The sequence below is a fragment of the Gracilinanus agilis genome, chromosome 2 (assembly GCF_016433145.1).
Source record: "Gracilinanus agilis isolate LMUSP501 chromosome 2, AgileGrace, whole genome shotgun sequence".
Taxonomy (NCBI): Eukaryota; Metazoa; Chordata; class Mammalia; order Didelphimorphia; family Didelphidae; genus Gracilinanus; species Gracilinanus agilis.
Genome location: NC_058131.1, coordinates 86,151,741 through 86,172,461, shown reverse-complemented (window position 1 = coordinate 86,172,461; position 20,721 = coordinate 86,151,741). Strand labels below are relative to the sequence as shown.

The window sequence follows — 20,721 nt, the reverse complement described above, 5'->3', positions numbered from 1 at the left end:
AAGCCTTTTTGAAGAGCACAGACACATTGGGGAGATAGAAGAATTTTCTGAAACTGTACCCAAGATATTTATGAATGCAGATCAGGAGAAGATCCACTCGTGCAAAGATAAAATTGCCTTTCCTCTTAATATGGAGATAGCTTTAATGTATTGCCTCCCCAAAATGATCTTAATAGACAATTTCTCTTGTTTTGGGGAGCACAGGGAAGATTTTCAGATGGTGGATAAGCAGGCATTATTGAGGTATTATTAAGCTATGGAGAATCCAACACCATTTTCCCCAAGTTGCTCATTGTCTCCTCTTTGAGTTCTCATTTCCTGAACTAGCTCTTTACAACGCTAATGCAAATATTTCAAAGTGGAAAAAATACAGTTAAAAATTGGTTTTGTGTTCTTTTTGTTATGATTAGTTCTACTATTTTGGCTTCTTTTATCACTGAACTCAGTTCTCTGGGCAGAATAAAGGCATTCTCAGACAGCACATCTAGTGCTCTTATCATTCAGTGGCTGAAAGACTGTGAATTGGAATGATAGTGAAGAAGAGCAGTAAAGAGAATAATTCACTCTTCAAGATCACATAAATCACATCTCTTTTTTCTATGTTCTCCCCTTCTTTTCTCCAAGATGCCTTTTATTAGACTGTAATTTCCATTTGGTAATAATAACATGAGATCAGGTTTCCATATTGACTTTCTCCACTGAGACTAGCACATTCAGAAGATATTAACTTGCTGAGAAGTAGAGTGGAGATAAGATCATATATGGCCCCATTTTACAGATAGAGGAAACTTAAGCAGGGAGAGATTAATTGATAGATTATTTCATAAAATAACAACTTCAAGGAAAAGGAAATAAAAATTTAGGTTGCTCATTTCCCAATTTTTACTGTCTATTTCTCTGATGTGAAAGAACTTTTCTTGAATCAAGATAACAGTTAGCTTGGTGATGGGACCTCCAGAATTATATTACTAGGAATGTCATTTCCCATTATTCCTTTATTTAACTACCTTCATTCTTGTCTCTAGAAGAGATTAAATTAACTAGCAAATCAACAACCCCCTTTCTAGTTCCCCACTTAGAGGCTATATTTCCAGACAAAGAGAAACTCATGTCTTAGGGTCATGGTTTTAGAGTTGGAAAGGACCTTGGAGTTTGTTTTGTTCAAACCCCTAAATTATAAAATGACCTCAGAGGTCTCTTTCAGATCTAAATCTGTCAGAATCTAGGATAATGGACTTAATTTTCCAAGGCTGCCCAGATAGTAATGACCAGATCTCAAATCTGAGCCCAGGGTTTCTGATTCCACAAATGATGCTTGCTCTACTGTAACACAAATATGTTCTTTAAGATCCCTTTTTTACACCAGGCAAAAAAGGTGATTGATAAGGCTTGGTGAGCTTTATCACTCAGAAAGTAGGTAAGCAATGATGGGTGTATTTCATAAGGCATAACCTTTTATGATTTGGAAGATGCTGTGTCCTTAAAGAAGACAAGAAGGCAGTATCATAGATAGCATGCTAAACTTAAAGTCAAGGATGATTTGAATTCAAATCTAGCCTTAGAAATTTATTAGTTATGTGACTCTGGATAAGTCACTTAACTGCTATTTGTCTCAGGCTCTTCATTTGTAAAATGGAGATAATGATAGTACCTAACACCCAGCATTGCTGTGACAATAAAATAAGGTTTCAGGAAAGTATATTGCAAACCTAAAAGCACTAGATAAAAGTTAGCTATTATAATTGTTAATAAGGAAGGTTACTCCTATCTGCATTTATGTCTCCCAGTATAAAGCAATGTATCCTAAATAATTAATCCAGATACATGTTGTCTATGATAAAAAATAGACCTATAGATATAGCAAAATATAGTAGATAGGACACCATATTTGGGCATCAAAGCCCTAGGTTGGAGCCTTTGTTCCAATGCTTCCTTTAAAAAAATCAACCTTGCATGTAACTCAATTTCGTCTTCATGAATGGAGAAAATAATATTGGCATTAGCTAACTCACATGGTTGTTGTGAAAAATACGAAGCTATATATAAATGTGAACTTTTATTAACATCGATGAGGATGAGGATGATATATTGATATCCAAATAGGATTCAGGATCACAACATAGTATACAATTTTAAACCTCTTCATCGTAAATTTGTGAAATAACCATGGAGAGTGTTATATTCTTTATGACTTGTGACTCAAAGTCCTCTTGGAATCCCTTATGTGTTCCAGATGTCTCCTTTGTGTCACCTCTTTTATGAGACCTTTCTTGATCTCCACAGCTATTAATGTCTTCCCCCAAAAAAATTTACTTCGTTTATATTTTTCACATATTTATATTTGTTCATGTTGTCATCTGTAATATAAGGTAAGATCCTTGAGGGCAAGGACGATTAACTGTTGTAGTTGTCATCTTCCCAAATTGGCCAGTGCCTGGCACATAGTTGGTACTTAATAATTTCTTGTTGATTGGCTGGTTGTGTATATACAAGTATCCCTTCCATATCTAGAAAGTTAGGAGAGCAGTGCCGCCATGATCTGGAAAATCCAAGTAAATTTTTATGACTCTCTCCTCATTCAGGAGAAGTCTGAATTTTTTTTCTTTTTCTTTTTTTAAGTGTTTATGTACTTTTTATACCATTTCAGTGAAGTATTTGGTCAGAGGCTTTATAGTTTCTAAACCCTTTCTGGGCCAGCTATTAACCTTTGCATATCATTTGCCAATTCTACAAAACTCCCCCCCCCAAATTTCCATTTAATTTCTTACGCTTACCCATGATACAGCAAAACTACGATGAAGTAAAGTCAAGATATTGAAAGAATAAACTATATTTTTCTCCTTTACTAGACTGTAAATTTGCTGAGTTCAACACTGTATTTTTTCTCTCTTTTTTCTTTGCATCCCTAGTATTTAGTATAATAGTATTCTGTATATTATAGGTGTTAAATAAATATTTCTTGCATATAATTCCAAACCAAGGAGTCCCTTTTCTATTTCACCTAATAGAAGACATATTATATATAGCTACCTTAGCATGGGGTGCTGGCTAAATCATAAAATGTTATTATAAACCACTATATATGCAACCTTGAGCCAGTCCCTTAGATCTGCTAAGCCTTAGTATCCTCAATTGTAAAATGAAGATGATAAACTTAATGACCTCAGAGGTTCCTTCTAGATTTAGACCTATTATCCTCATCTATAAGATAAAGATGTCCTGCTTTATAGAAAGATTATGAGGAGGAATCAAAGTAAATTTTTGGCCTCAAACTATTTGGACATATAAATAAGGAAGTTGACTGGAATCCCTTTTGAAAGCTGCCAAGAAAGCATAGGTTGGTTTTCTCTTAATATTTCTTTTTTCCTTCTGAGGTTGTAAACCCCTTGTCATCATTAGCAACTCCCCTGCCTTTTTTTAATGCACAAAGGTAACTCCAGAATCATTGTTTAATGAGAAAAGTGATTTACTTGATTTCAAAGAAATGGAGCACAAGTTTAAACAGAGTACTGCAATAGGAATCAAAAACCAATATATTATTCTTTGTCAGTGGATAAAAATTAATTCAAGAAAGGTATTTAGACAGATGATTCCGTGAGATAGGAAAGAATATGGGACACTTCAGGAATGCCCAGGGAGTGCCTATCCCTGATGTCCTTTTCTGTCTTCTCCCTTTTCAAAATATAGTAAAGGAGAATTCTGCTTCTTACATTTACTTAAACCTTTGAACCTTGGAAGAAAAGAAGCAACCTAGAAGGGTTACTTGGCAAAGGGGAGGGATGGGCTCATGATCAGAGATCAAACCAACCACCTGAGTGCTTATTATTTTAAAGCCCAACAGATGGAGATCGCTAACATTTATTTGAGTGAAATGAGAACAAGAATCTGAACCGAGGGGCAGTAGAGCAGACACACAGAGAAGTCACACTTAGCTGTGATGCAAATCACTTTAGAAGGTTTTGGTCTGACAGGAAGGGATGCTGCTCTGTGACTGTAGCTTCTCTTTTCTTGCTAAATCTGACTGATATAAGCCAGAAGTAAGAACTCTCTGACACTTTTCCCCTTAGGAGACCAGAGTTTCTGACAGCCTTGTCTCACATCAACTCTAGGGAAACATCCTTTTGTGAAAGGAATAGTTGGTTTAGCCTTTTTTTTATTTATTTGTGCCAGATATGGCAGTGGGTCGAGTTTGCAACCTTCCTTTGTTGACTGAAGACCTCTAGGAGGGGGTGATTATAGCTCTCTTCCCCCTCCGAGTGATCCCTGCCCATTCCCTTCCCATTTTTGTCTAAGTGTGCTATATTTTATAGTTAGAAGTTCTGGACAACCTTCTTTCTTTATTTAAGATATTGCCCTTTACTCTCGTTCACTAAGGCGACTGAAGCCCCTTGGGGAGTCATTTCATTTCCAGATGCAGTCAGTGTTGGATAAACAGAACCAGAGTTCATATCATCTTGTATGAAGAAGAAATGACACTGCAGGAGTGTAAACGCTGCCCCCTACAAGCTAAATGTGTTTTCTCACCTAAGCTATTGAAATTTACTTCAGAAATCAGCCTTCACCTGGAGAGTGCGGAGGGGGGGAAATATCACTGTACTTTCTAAGACAGATCTGAAAACTGCTGGAGAATATAACAAAAGGCCTTTTTTCTGCCTTTTTACTTAACTTACTAATTAAAGGTAGATTTTTATTTTGACTGAGCCCTTCACACAGTTCTCTATCTATGCAGGCCAGAATTCTTAACACTCTAGGCAGAAATATGGTTTGGTCTCAATTGTAATTAGGCAAATTATAAATTAGCTGTTCAGTGTGCACATCAGAAGAGAAAATATTGACTCTTTGCTATTCAAAAGAGTAGCAGAAAATAAATAGTAACATGTCAAGTATGATGCAGGTAAATGAAGCTAATGCAAAACATGTAAATCAAAGAGAATATCCTTAATTTTTAAAAATTTTCACGCAGTTGGCATATACAATATGTTTCAACCCATGCCAAAAATCAGCCCACCTGAACTTACCTTTTAAAACTTATTAACGAGATAAATTTAAACTAACTTCCATTTGCTGACTCTTTTTTAATTCTGTAAAAGGAGCTTTTGAAAATTAAGTCCATTGTCTTTGGAGCACTGAACTTAACATTTTTCTACAGTATGCCGGCCCTATCTGCCATTACTGTGATAGATTGTAATTTATAGACTACTTAAGACCCTCAAAAATCATGTCCTCATCATCTTGACTCAGTTGAAAGCAGAATCAAAAATAATCCTGTCTACATTTTCATTTCCACTTGCTTTGATAAAATAATTTAAAAGTTAGTTTAAATAATCATAACTGATCTTTAAGTATCCTAAAATTGCAGACATTATCTAGAGAATTTGCTCCTCTCAACAGATCTATAAAACAAGTACTACAGATATTATCCCCATTTCTTGGGAAATTCCAAGCAAAGGCAGGGGAGGAGGTAACAATAATGAACTCTCTTTCTATTTTTTAAAATTTTAGTTATTCAAAATTTTTATTATGCAGTTGGAATTATCTCTATCATGGAATTCCAATTAGTATGTAATGCATCACTTTACAACCTAGTCCCATATGACCTTTCCAGATTATTACAGATTATTCCCTATCTCATATGCTCTATTTTACCTAAACTGCCCTTCTGACTCAGTTCTTGACACACAAAATTCCACTTCTGGTCTCCATTCTTTTTCTCTGACTGTTTGCCATGGCTGGATGTACTCTTTCCTCCTCTTCTTCCCCTTGGAATTCTTTTTTCTGCTATTCCTGCCCCATACCACAATCATATTATGTTACTTTTCTAAATATTGGGAATTATACAAGCATGTATATATGAAAGTGTATAATCCCCAATAGAATATAAACTTCTTGAGGGCAGAGACTTTTTCACTTTTATCTGTTTATCCCCAGTGCTCAACCCAGTGCTTGGCACATAAGAAGTGCTTAAAATGCTTATTGATTGATTGAATGCTTTATTTTTTAATCAAACTATTTAAGACTATGAAACAATCTCCAGATCATTAACAACTATGTCACCTTTTCCAGAATCATGGTTATGGTCATACAATATCTAGAACAATGTATATTTTTCACCAAATCAATTCAGTACAGTAATCAAGCTCCTACTATATGCAAGGCACCATTCTCGGAATATAAACACCAAAATTAAATAGTCCTTATTCCCAAAGAGCATTCATTCTGTGTTCCTTGACTGCTTGTTGCTATCTATGTCTAGTTTTTAATTTGCTTCTCATTAACCCAAAGGAGATTTCCATCAAAGATCTATCTGTACCATACTATTTCAGTCATTTTGACTGAATTAGTCAGTTCCATCAACAATCAATTAGTCTAGGAGGAAATAACCTAGTCAATTAATCTTGGAGGGAAAAAAGCATCTTGGGAGTAAAGCTAAAGAAATAATAGAATTCTGAAATTAGATCTATTTTGAGGTAAAGGAGATAATCTTCAAGGCTATGGAAGTCACAAAGTTAGTCTTAACATTTATTATCCTTTATTCTATATCCATTATTATTCTATAGTCAATAACAGGACACTGTACAAAATTAGAATCTTCCTATGTGAAGCCATGAATGAAGCCCTTCCAACAATTGAAAATTGGCACATTTTATACTGGGAAAGGAACTTCATGGTATCCCATTCCATGTCCTCTACAAACATTTCCTACTCTTAAAAAAGGGACCATTGTTTCTCTGGACTTGAAGGAACTGGTGAGCAAGAACCACTACCTAAGATTAATAGAGATGTCTTTGTTAATTAAGGTTCCTAATAATAGCTTTGTTGTGCATAAGGTGGGAAATTAGTATGTAATTTAATGGATCCTGCAGGGGCATTATTGATCTTGTTACTAATGATTTTGAAAGAACACATTATTATGCAAACTGCATCTACTCTAAGGAACTTTGCCAGGTACATATACCTATTTTTTTCTGTTCTGTTTTCTTCATCTAAAATTATTTCCACTATCACCGTTTCCTAATAATCCATTCATTCTGCAGAATAGAATTATCTGAGCTTACTAATCTTGAGGAACACTGCTATTAAATTAGCAAAAAATAATTTTAGATATTCATTCCATCTTTCACATTTTGTGAGTTCCTGAAGTTATGTTTTTCATAACTCATAGTTTAGTAGATGATGCCATGGAATCATGGAAGGAAAATTTACTTCCAAAAATACTTCTTATTCTCAAGCAGAAGAAATTATGTCTATTGTTTTATTATTTGTTCTTCATTGTGAAGATAGACTCATTTTTCAATGCATCATTGTATCGTACTTTGTCTATGAATATGCATAGTTCTTACTAATTATAAGTTTATGTAGCTGACTTTTGTGCTTATGCAAGTAGTAGAATGAGTGCTTTGTCTATATCTGTTCATATAGATGGCAGGAGTAGGCCTATGTTGTCAGGAAATAGAGTCCCTTAATTGTCTATTCTGTACCAAATACATAAGAACTTTAGGATAGCCCTTACATAGTCCAAATATATAACCCTCTGGAGTTTCTTCTCTGAAAATCTAATGAATAGATGTGACTTTCTAACTCTACTTTCTTCTACTTCTGTTTCCTTGGTTTTTCCAATTGAAACATTTTTCCTCTGAGTTGTCACCCTGAAAAAGTTTGCCTAAGCAGATTAGAAATAGCTTCTAACCTGCTAACTTCTAAGAAGAACAACTTTAGAGACTAAAATAAATTGCTGATTCTCATCATTAGAAAATTTCATGAAAGTATACTTTGGCTACCAGATGCCCTTTGGCAGGACCTAACTTTCTTGGTGAAAGGGTAGCGCTTAAATATTCTGATAGGAACTTTATAAAAAAAGTTTTAAATATTACTTAAGACCTCTAGATTGGAGAAGCTGAAGCCATTGACCATTCCTAAGAGAACACAGTAATCATAGTCTTTTCTCCGGTCAATGGTAACTGAAATATGGAAAAATCTAACAATGTACATGGGAGTGCAGGATACATATTATGCAATCCTAACTATGATTCATACGTTCAAACTCCCCTCTCCCTACCCTGAGAATGACAAAAAGCTGAAATAATTCAAGGCCAAAAGCTAAGTTGGCAAGTTATTGGTGAAGTCACAGAAACAAAACATTTTGGTTATGAATGATATGAAAACTTCTCTATCTTGTCTAGGGAAAGGATTGTACTATTTAACTAAATGTAAAGGTCTTTAAGAACAAATTTGGAAAATGTTTTTTTTCTTTCCTATTTTATAAATTGTAATTGAAAAATCCGATATGGTCACAGGCTCAAACCCTCTTCTCCCGGTGGTTAGAACTTTATGTGCTCTTTTGTATCAACAAAGAAAATATCAGTAACTTTCCATCAGGATGCCCTCTTCTCAATTCTTCACACATAACATTCCATCTCCCTTCTCCATCCCTTAGCTATGGCCATTCTCCATCATTAGAATGCATTCTGTCCTTTCCTTCATCTCAAAGAATATTTCTTTCTTCAAGTCACAGTTGAAGTGGCACCTTCAACCCCAAACTTTTCCTACATTCCCCTAACTTTTAATCGTTTGTCTTTACTAGATATTTTATATTCACTTTTAATTATTTTATTTGTTTTTATTTTCTCTCTTTATATTTTATACATACTTATGTGTATCTACATTTTTGTATGCATATGCTGTGAGTACATACATGTATGTATGTGAGAGAGGGAGGGTTTGGGGGCAGTATTACATAATGAATAGAGAGCTATCCTTGGTCCTGACTCTAACAATACTGTCTAAACAAAACAAACAAAAAAAATTCTCAGAGCTCTAGGTAAGATTATATAGGTAAAGAAGGTAATACTTTATGTGGGTAAGGAGTATATTCACCCAGAATTTTTCCGGAATCAGTGAAATCACAGACCACTTCTTATTCCTGTATCTATGTGTTGTCTCCCTCAATAGAATATGAGCTTGAGAAAACAACTTGCTTCAATTTTGTCCCTGTAGTCCTAGAACCCTGTATAGTTCCTTGTGCATAGCGGATGCTTAAAGATTAATTGATAAGTAAGTTAAGTTGGGTTTTTTCAGTAATGATGGATTATAACCCAGTTATACACTCTTTCTTTCAGTACAAATAAATATTTGAAAGATCAAATAAATATCTTAGGGCTGGCGTAAGTTATGGAATCAGGCTATTTGTGTGTAAGTCCTTGACAATTATTCTTGCACTTCCATGCCATGGATTCTCATTACAAATCACTAACCTGATAATAGTATTTGTATTTGCTTTGCCATTTTTCCTGCCTGTTTCAGCATTTAGTTAGGTAGCAGATTCTAAAGGTTTGACCAGGGGAAAAATACAATCAAATGTGGGTGTCTGAAAAATGATGGGTTTTGATTTAAATAAAAAAATTATCATCACTCTCTTTTCCCCCCACTTTGAAAAGAATAGTCTTAATTTAATAAGAGGGAAAATGCAAACGAGTGAATTTTGATCATAGGACCAGAATGGTCTTGGGTAAGCTGATGAAATTCAATGTGATTTTGCTTCTAGGTCAGAGAATAAAGTGCCAAGTGCTTTGGTTTTCCCTTTCTTTTCTGACTGAATTTCAGTTCCTAGCTTAGTCAATGTCTCCAATTTGAATATTTTTTAGGATAAATATATTTTTCTTCATTTACTTTATGTAAGTTCTGATTGTGAATTTTGCTTCTCTGTTTTTTCTCCTCATGATGATCAAAATTCTACTCCCTCTTCCCCTCTATTAATTAGAACTAATCACCTAACTTTTGTCTAGTGTTTAATTCAGGTAATGAAGGAATGGAGTATTTATTCCCTTGCCAGTATTAAAGAATCAGCAGATGACAGGATAGTTTCTCAGTTCTCTGTTTGAACCTAAAATCTATTAACTTTTCTGTCCTCTATACATTTCTTCTCCTCCTTCTATCCTTTTCCCTTTGTTCGTCAATCTTTATTCTTCTCTGTTTCAGCAAAACAATATCAGTCAAGGTAATTGATGATGAGGAATATGAAAAAAACAAGACCTTCTTTCTTGAGATTGGAGAGCCCCGGCTGGTGGAGATGAGTGAGAAGAAAGGTGGGGGAGTTGCTCCAAAGATGAGCCCAAACTGCCTGTGCCTGTTTATTCTACACTTGGACACCCAGCACTGTTCAAAACATTACTTACAAGGCACACATCCCTTCACCTATGTAACAGGGCATGAGTTTTCCCAGGGATAACAATAGGCCAACACTTTTGCCAGTGAATTCTCATGAACTCTAAGGTCCCTTCCAGCTCAGATTTTCTGATCCCACAACTCTATGGTCTTGGATCTCAGCACAGGATTCTGGGAACCCTGTGCTCTAGAAGGAGGTATTGATAGTCTTTGATTCAATAATGCTGTCATTTTGCAAATGAGGTACAGAGATGTAAAATTCAAATCTGCCAAAATAAACATGTCAAGGCTAAGGTTTTTTGTGCCTTGGAGTGTAAGGATATTGAACAGCATAAACTAAGGTTAAATAGCCTCTCTCCAGGGGCTTCACTGGTGTGACTGGGTGACACCAGAACATGAGTATCGATCATGCCCTTTTACATACTTAACGGACGTGGATGTGTCGCATTGATCTCCTTCCATAACATCACAGTGACATTGAGCTTGGTGGACACCTAAAGCATGAGTGTGTGAATCCAACCATTTGTTTTGCCTTTGTCTTATGTTCCCACAGGAAGGTCATTACCCTTAGAATATATGACCATGAGGAATATGAGAAAGAGTGCAGTTTCTCCCTTGTGCTTGACGAACCAATATGGCTAAGAAGAGGAAAAAAAGGTGTGAGAGTATACCAAGATATACCAGCGAGAAATTGTACTCTCTCTCTCCGTATCTCCTTACTCTCACGCTTAACTCTCTCCTCCCCCTTTGGCTTCCAAATACTTTACTTTGTCTCCTTTAAGACTTTTCTTTTCCTAACTCCCTAGTGCATCAATCATTGCCCACTAAATAAGCCGGTGGTCAAATATCAATGGTCGACTACCAGGTTATAACTAGATACCAAAAATTTTATGAAATGAATGATATTTTTTTAGCTCAGAAAAATCGATAAATAGTTCAAAAGATCTTTTTTCCTGGTAGGCTCCTATTGATCATATAACTTTTATCTTCATATTTGATTCCCACTGTCTAATGTAGTTTAGTTTAGCTCTTAATAAAAAGAGGACAAATAATAATACAAGATAATAGCACTGAGGAGATTGCCTACAAAGCCAGAAAAACCTTGGTTGAAGTCTCACCTCTGAAAAAATGCTAGCTATTTACCCCTGGGCAAGTCACCTAAACCTCTAAGTGCTTTAGAGAAATACCTAGAAGTATAAGTTGTGGAGAATTTTCCATTGATAGGGTTTTCTTGCTTGGGAGTTCTCTACATAAATGAAATCATAGGTCAAGTCCTATCCCTAACAAGAACAATAATTTTAGCAGATATTTATAAAGCACTTTATAATGAACATTTTATATTCTAAATATTTTATATACTGTTTTCTTATTTGGTACTCCCAACATAAAGAAGTAGTTTGTCAGGTATTATTATCTCCATATTAAATGAGATAATATTTGTAAAACACTTAGCACACTGTCTGACACATGAGCTTAATAAATTCTTGTTCCCTTATACCCTTCCCTTGAACAAAGTAATACATCCAGAAACTGGGAGCACTGGGACCCAAACCCAAGCTGTTGCTCTTTCCATCATGTTTCAGCTAGCTGTGTGTGATGGAACATACTTATAATCCTCACTACTGGGGAAGCTTTGGCTAGCAGATTATTGTAGCTCAGGAGTATGTATGTTTTTCTTCCAAAATTGAGCTCTTAAGAAAAGTCCGGGAAATTTAGATTTAGTTGTGCTAGTATTGGGAGATGGCGTAGTAACCTCCTAACTCTAGAGTAAAAAAAAACATTAGGAGGGCTAAAAACAGTGAGCTACAGGAGAACTAAAGACAGAGATCCACAGTGTCTGACACCAAAAAAGTGAACCTCTTGGAGTGGAGGGATACCAGAATGCCTATGGATGGACTACTCAGCACAGGGTAGAGATAGAGCAGCTCAAAGCTTCCATGCCAGTCAGCAGTGAGATCATCTCCATGAGTGTCTGCTCCACTTTCAACAGGTGTGAGATAGGGTGATTCAGTCTGAAACAAGCAAACAAAACCCATTATGCCACCTATAAAAACAAAATGTTTACCCCAGTTGATACTGGCTTTATAGACATAGTCATTTAAAAAGTGAATAAACTGATAATAAAGACTAGGTAAAGACTACTGGCAACCACTGAATCTAAAGCATCAAATAGCTAATTTCAAGAATTCTGCAACTGGGATTTCCTTTAGGGCCTTGGAAGTAAACAGATAAAAATAATTAGAGGACAAGTCTTTAAAAGTGAATATGACAAAAGGGAGTATTATATCTGAGCTCTGTGTCACTTTTATAGTACCAGAACCGCACGGAAAGTTTACCATTGTCTCAAACTGTGACCAAACATCATTTTGTTAAAAGAACACGTATGTCCCTTCAGCAGTAATTTAGCTATTGAAGAATTGTTGCTTTTGAAACTGTTTAGAAGAATTAAAATTAAGAGGTAGATTAATGTGACATTTAAGGACTAGACTTAACTGTGTTACTCACACATTTTAGAAATATGCAGAAGAAATTGATTAAAGTTTTCTGTCCCTCTCCCAAGAGGTCAGAAGTTTTGGTAAGAAAGATACCAAATTAACCTTGAAATTATGCTCCAACACGCGCACACGCGTGCACACACACACACACATACACAGAGTGCATTATCCTTTTAGAGTTTTCTTGCACGTTTCCTTCCAATATTAAAGCAACTGATGACCCTGACCAATCCCAGAGCTGGTGCTGATGCATTGCAGTCACTGTAGTTTATTCAATTTTTTACTGAGGATCTTCTTTTCCCTTCACCCTAATATTTTTTAGTTGGCAGGCCTAGGGATCAGCATTCATTTGTGGGGTTCTCAAACTTAATGCACAAAAACCATGAAAGTTTTCATAGCATTTGACTCTGATCAAATCATTTGGTAATATGGGTTACTTTTATATAGAACATGAGCTATGCTCAAGCCATTAAATTTTTAAGCACTAAATATCAGTGCATTACAAGAGGACCAGATCATCTAGTAAAATACTATCATCTAATAAATGGGAAAACTGAGGCTCATAAAACTAAATGTACTGCTTTATGTTTTTGAAAAGGAAGTTGAAATGAATAGCATTAAATCAAATGACTTTATTTTAAAAAAGGATTAAATTGGGCTAAGTACCCAAATAAGTATGCTTTTCTTCTAAAATGAAACTATTACCAAAACGCAGAGAAATTTCAAAACAGTAGCTTGTTACAACAAAAAGAGCTCCTAACTTCACAGTAAGAGTTACTAGGTACTGTGTGACCCTAAATAGCAATTAACCTCCCTGTACCTCAGTTCCTTTTTATCTATAAATGACAAGATTGGATTAGGGTGGCTTTAAAGTCTGTCAGCTCTAAATCTCTGGTCCTCTATATCTATTTTTTAAAGTATTTATTAGCTTGATAATAGAAATTCAATAAAAAGAAATTAATTTTTATATATAGAAAGATGTATATTTGTATGTACATATGTGCATACATATTAGTTTTCAAATAATCTATTAATTTATAAATAAAAGAAGTATTTATTGAATACTTTTTCTACATTGATACTCTACTAAGCACCTGCAAATTTTGTCTCATGTGATCCTCACAACAACACTGGGAGGTAGGTGCTGTTATTATTCCCATTTTAAAGTTGAAGAAACTGAGGCAAATAGAAGCTAAGTAACTTGCCCAGGGATTGCCCAGCTAAAAAGCATCTGAGGTCAAATTTGAACTCAGGTCTTCCCAACTCCAGCTCTCCTATGAAGTAAATAACATGAATATTGTTATTCGGTCATATAAATGAGTATAATAGGATCTAGAGCTAGAAGAACTTAATCCAGTCTAACCTCTTCATTTTATATATGAGGAAGATGCTGGCTAGGATGGTTAAGTGACTTGCCCAAAATCATGAAGGTAATAAATAATATTGTATCTAACCAGTAAGTCAGTGTATGGACCGAGGTCCTCAGTAGTAGTACCACTATTGAAATCAGAGAGCTTAAAATTGGCTGAGGTATATTGAATTTCATGGCTAAAAGTGAAAATAAAATTGATCTTTTGTGTTTACTCTGGAACTGAGGTATAATAACAAAAAACATGAAAACCATTCTTTCTTCCAAAATTTTCATTAGTAAAAGCCATATACCAAAGTCCTTTTTAAATTCCCTTTGAGAGATAAAAAGAAAAGAAAATGACCACTGAATGAACTTTAACTTAACCTACAAATAGAAAGGAATCTTAAATATGTGAATACTGTAAAAGTAAAATCTCCATAGAGTCCAAATTCAGGGTCAGCATCCCATCTCAAGCCAGATAGCCATTTTTTTACATCCCTGAGACTTTTTACCTGCTCTCACTGAATGGGACATACTTAACTCTTGAAATCTTGTCTCATTTAAAACTCACATCTACAGTTTCTTTTACTAATTTACTAATTTACCAAGCAATATTCAAATTTGACTAATAAATGTTTTTACTTGAAGATATAATATATGTATATAAAAACAGTAGAAAATCTAATATTGTCTACCTATATGTATACATGTAGACATGTTTCCATATATACATGTAGACACATTGTGTTTGCATAAACACATATTTTTCTCCCACATCAAATGTGTTGTGATACTCTAAATTTTGAGCAGTGATTTTCTAGTCCTCTAACCAGATCTGCCTGGATTTCTTTCTGTGGGTACTCCTCTTATTTTCATTATTCATTTGTTCTCTTATTCTGTGTTTGTCTTTGTCTGTTTCCTTCACAGCCCTGTTGTTGAATGAGCTTGGTAAGCATTTCATTTCTTGCTGTTGTTCATTTCTCCAGATTTTTCTTTCTATACATGTATATGTGTGTCTGTGTCTCAAGGGATTTTTCATATATGTCTGACTTTTGTTTGGGAACTGTTGATTTACTCCAAGATTGTTGCTTTAGGATATACATTAGTCCAATTTTTCCCTCAATATCCACTAGTCATTGGTCCATTTTCCTTATGAAGATGAATCATAGTAAAGATGGATGATTTCTGATGTATATGTGTGGACTAAGTTTAGTGTGATTTTGAGTTTAGTCACACTAACACTTAGAAGTCATGGAATTCATACTTTAACAAATGATTTTCCATATTTGTAAATATAATTTAATAATAATAAAATTTGTCAGTGTTTGGGTGGGTAACTAATCTGATATCAGAGGGGTTTGGTATATCTGATATACTTTGAATAATCCATAATCGATATTCTTTTCTCTTTTGTTGTTTTTAGGTGACTTCACTTTAACAGGTATGGATCATTAAAAGTCTATTGCCATCAGATCTCAGTTTCTTCTGTTTGATTTCACCATGGTGCTTATTTATTTATTTTTCATCATGCTTCTTTTTTATTTCCCTCAATTTCTTAAAGGAAAATCCCTCTATGGTAAGGAAAATACCAACCATCCTTCATTTCATATCTTTTTACACTAAAAATCACACAAAACAAAATTGGACCTTGTTTAACTTTGAATAACATAAATTTATGAAACCAATGTTTTACTGATTTTACTCATAATATCACCATTGTGTTCATCAGAAAGCAGATTTTTTTTCCTAAGTGAAAATTCAATTAACAATCTAATGTTTCACATGTTACTATAATTAATAAACAGATATTTACTAAGAGATTTCTCTATGCATGTCACTGTGAAGTGTGTGATAGAGGACACAAAGTATGTATTATAGTAATAACATCCCCAGGGAAATTTGGAATTTACAAATTATTCTCCCCAAAATACTTGAAGTAGGTAGATACATGACATTGTCTCTATCCTCAGAGATAACATCTTATAGGAATTGTATTCATTTACCTATAGCCTACCCAGCCCAGAATTCTTTTGCTAACAAATATTCCAAGAGAACCTTTATTATGAAAGTTGTGTTAACCTCCCAAATTTCAATCATTACTTCACAAGGCACCTTATTCAGTTTTCAGATAGCTCTGATAATTACAAAGTTCTTTGTTATATTTGACCAAAATATGCCTCCTTATACCTTCCATTGGCTGGTCCTCCTGATCGTCTCTTTTGAAAACAGTATGTCTATTAGTCTAGACACTCTCTTCCCCATACAATTAAAATTCAAGGTATCTCACTGTGACACTGACAAATTTTATAAATATTTTTGTGTGTTTATCCAAGTCTTTGATAAATATGATAGTCTTTGGAGCAGTTCAACAAGTGTCTCCAATTTTTTCAGCACTCTAGTATTTAAATCACTAGTCCAAGAGAATTAAATTCATTTAAAACCATTTCATACTTTCTCATTCTTCCCCACCAATTTGGGGCTAAAGTTCCTAGTTACCATATTTGTTTGGTCCTTCCCAGTCTGACCATTTTAATTGATAGAGAAACAAAGTGGTTTAATACTTCTTTTTCTTTTCTCTGTTTTTAAAATTTATGCCATATACCTTTCCAAATGGAAATATTCTTTTTTACATGATAGTTGTTTAAGTATGATTTTTCTTGCCCTTCCATGTTCTAACTTTCAACTTATTCTAAACTTGCCTTTCCCCCAACATTTTCTTATTTGCTATCTTTCCTTATGTATCCTCTTTCCATCTTTTTTGATATGTCATTTTAAAATTCTAGCTCTTCAGAGAGGTCTGTGCTAGTGGAAACATACATACCTCTCACTTTTCATATGAACTATCTGTGACTCTCTTCTCTGATTCTTTTTTTTCAGCCTGCTTAGACTTTTAACTTTTTGAAATACATTGTCATTGATAGAATAACAGTCACTTTTTCTCAAGGTTACCAGAATTAAGACCAGGGTCACAAAACATTTCACTTATTTTTTCAACTTTTTGAAGAATTAAATGTATGTTAGAATAAAAGAAGTCTTGCCTAGGCCCTCTGGTCATCTTCAACCACCCCTCAACACTGCATATCCCCTAAATTACCCAAACCGATTACTAACATTTCTCAAAATTGAGATGTAACACAATTCTTTTTTTTGTAGCCCTCTCCCTGCAACAAAGTACATTTTTTTCTTTCAATCATTCTATTGACCATACCTTGAGAAAAGGTTTTAGGAGTTGTAGGGTATCTTTAATCCTACAACCAACAGGATGTCTTGAAACAACTTTCCATTCAAGTCAATTTGTTGCAGAAAAGGATGATTGGCTCTAGTCTTTTCTTCAGTGACCCAATGGAAGTATGACATAGATTTCGAAATTCTGAACTGCAAATTAAATCTAGGGAAATTAACAGAATATTACTTAATACAGAGCCCAGTTCCAATAATTTAGTGTTTTCATTCATTGTGGACATGGGTGACGAGTGGTATTTTTGGAACTACGAATTCTGTATCCATTATTCTTGTGCTTTATCTCACAAGAAAGCACTAAATTAACCTTTTTTCCCCATGGTTCCCATCATATATCTATCAGCAAAACTTTCCACTATGACCTCCCCAGCTCTAATTCAACTCCTATGTAGTTCATATGAAATCCCATTCCAAAAGTGTGGAAAATGTATGGTTTGCTGAAAGCCAACAAGTCATTCAAAGGGTGGAAAGGGTTAATACCTACAAGTATCAGAATTATCTGATAATTAGTAAAAACATGTATTAATAAAGAAAAACATACTGAAGCAATTAAGGAAAAAGGGAGGAAATAGCTCAGGGTTTTTTATGATTAATTATTCATATTTTATGATTTAAGTAAGAAAGAAATCAAGCACTTATGATTCAAAAATTAGAAGTAGCTTCAGGGGGTCAAATATGTAGCCCATGGGCTACAATGTGGCCATAACAGTCTCAAGTGAAACCCATACCAGATTAATATGTAACTAGGAAATAGTTAATAAAATACATAAAGGTAAAATAAAATGTATTATATTATATTATGTTATTATTCATCCATTTATTTATTTATTTATTGGTAGTTATATTTTATTTGTTTTTATTTATGTTTATTCTATTTATTATTGAGTACTCATTTTATTTATTATTCTATTCTATTCTATTATGTTATATTATATTTGAAAATTAAGTCTATATATATGGCCCACAGAGATACTTATGTATTATGTATTAAGCTACTGATTTCAAACTTAAAAAGAACTGGGGACAATTAATCCAAACCAGTTCTTTTTGTTTGAAACCAATAGCCTAGATTGTCCTAATTAATGATGATCATCTAATAATCATAGTATAGGAATGTTATATCATTCTGTATATAGGTTTATGATATCCACAATAGAATAAATGGATATATTTATAGCAGAATTCCTATATATAAGCTTGGAAATGGATCTTCCAACTGTGGCAAAATACTTTTTCTAGTGAGAAGCTATCCACACTCTAGGACACCCATTTGGAGCTGCTACTCAATTCATCTGGCACCTGCCATCCACAGGGGCACGTGCTTCAGTGGAAACTCTAGCTGTAGTTAATTCATAATGATGGCCCCCTGTAAGTCTTGGGGCTCAGCAAAATATCTCTGGCAATTTCAAGCCTTTTCAGCACATGGAGGAAATGCCAATTTGGATCCAGCAACTTAAAAAACCAAGTTACTCCAGAAGAGCCACATCCTGAAAGATACTTGGTCTTCCCCTAGAAAATAATGAAATGTGGCTGCCTTTGGTCGATTATTTATTCACCCTAGCTCATGGTGGGCATGATTTTTAAAAAAAAGATTTCTTTCTATAGTCGATCTACTTAGAATAAATCAGTAAGCATTTATTAATCAGTTACTTTATGTCAGGCATTATGCTAAGTGATGGGAAAATGAAAACAAAATCAATCCCTGCCCTCAAGGAGTAGGAAACAAGGGGGAAACAACATGTGCATATACTAATATATATGCATATATGTGAATATATCTATACCTATATATATATATACACACACAAATTAGAATACAATCAATAAAAGGTATTGGGGGGGACTTGAGTGTTAGGGGAATCAAATAAGATGTCATGCAGGAGCTACCATTTGAGTTGAGTTTTAAAAGTAAAAGTAGTCTAAAAAATAGACATAATAAGTAAATGCATTCAAACATGGGAGATGGTCTGTACAAAATCACAGGGAAGAGACATTGACCATTGTATAAGAGAATCTATAAGTAGGTTGGTTTGTCTCGCCTGAGATGTGAATGAAGAATAACAAAGTAGAAAAAAGACTGAAGAGCCAGATTATTAAAGGGCTTTCAATTCCAAAGGAATTGGATTTGATCTTAGAGGGGTAAGGTAAAAAACCAAAGTCTGGAGTGAAGTATAAAATAACACATGCATGTGTGTATGTCTGCATGTGAAATTTAGTTTACTAACTCCACAGAGAAATTTCAGAACCAAATCAGTGTAATCTGTTCTATTGATTTTCTGCTGATCCTTTTGCTAGACCAACCTGTCTTCAGGAAAGTCCATGTTAGAGAGCGTCCACTTCCCTCTACTATAATCAACTTTACAGGTACTCATTTCATCATGGTTGCTACCAAACGACAATTTGATTAACTTAGAGCTAATAGCTTTCAAGTGTACTTCACGCGTAGCCATTAGATTCATCTATGTTAGCCACTGCTGATTTTTGATTATTAAAGGTACATCAGGGAGAAACAGAGCTTTGCTGCTCAGATGACTTCCCTGGAACTGCAGGGAGAAGAGGGAAGAGCTACAGACAATGACTATATATACAAAAATACATTTCCTTGTCAGAGAAGTACAGAAGGCATTGCTCAGACTCAATAAGCATAGAAAGGGTAAATATATATATATATACATATATATATATATATACACATATATAAAGTTACTAGGGAATTTTTAATGGAAATTGTTTAAAAAACAAAGCTTAAGAAGTTGTAATCTTCAACTACATATTTCTTAGAAGACATTAAATAGCAGAGCTAAAAGAAATCCTAAAGGTCATTATTACTAACTTTTCATTTTATAAATATGAAACTATGGAAGACCTGAGATCAGATTTTGCCTTGACACTTATTTAATATGTCTATTTAATTTTTTTCCTCTGTAAAATGTGTATAATAGCACCTACCTACTGAGGTTCTTATGAGGCCAAAATGAGATAATACTTGTAAAATGCCTGCAAGCCTTAAAGCAATGTATGAAGATGAGGAGGAGGAGACCAAGTGCCCAAGAAATCAAGTGATTCAAGTCACATAGCTATTTTGTGGCAGAATCAATTCTCAACTTAGATCCCCAAACTCACAATATAATGAATGTACTTTACACCATACACAATTGCCTCTCTTTTTGCTTTATATACATGTTCAATTATCCATGCCTTCCCTAAAATAATAAAATTTTATGGTTCGCAAAGCATTTTATGTTATCTCATTTGATCTCATAACAACCGTAGGAGGTAGGTGCTATTATCATACCCATTTTACAGAGGAAAATATTCCTAGGAGACAAATATTATCCTTATTTGGCAGAAGAGGAATCTGAGGGAAAATGTTAAGTGAATGGCTGAGGGTCCCAAAGCTATTGTCAAACTCAGAATTTTCATACTTTAAGTCCAGTCCTCTATTCATGGCACTAGTTGTCACAAACACACACA

General features: G+C 34.4%; 1 protein-coding gene across 2 annotated transcripts in view; it reads left to right on the top strand.

Moving 5' to 3' along the window:
• The window catches only part of SLC8A1 (solute carrier family 8 member A1), a 415,876-nt gene that overhangs the window by 329,197 nt on the left and 65,958 nt on the right, over positions 1-20,721 (top strand). The window contains exons 3-7 of one of the 2 annotated variants that reach the window (XM_044663277.1): positions 9,976-10,082; positions 14,935-14,955; positions 15,431-15,448; positions 15,569-15,583; positions 19,543-19,611. In XM_044663277.1, coding sequence (XP_044519212.1) covers positions 9,976-10,082; positions 14,935-14,955; positions 15,431-15,448; positions 15,569-15,583; positions 19,543-19,611 — 230 coding nt within the window. Of the gene's footprint in view, positions 1-9,975; positions 10,083-10,714; positions 10,819-14,934; positions 14,956-15,430; positions 15,449-15,568; positions 15,584-19,542; positions 19,612-20,721 lie in introns of both variants that reach the window. The other variant, XM_044663276.1, reaches the window with a different exon arrangement.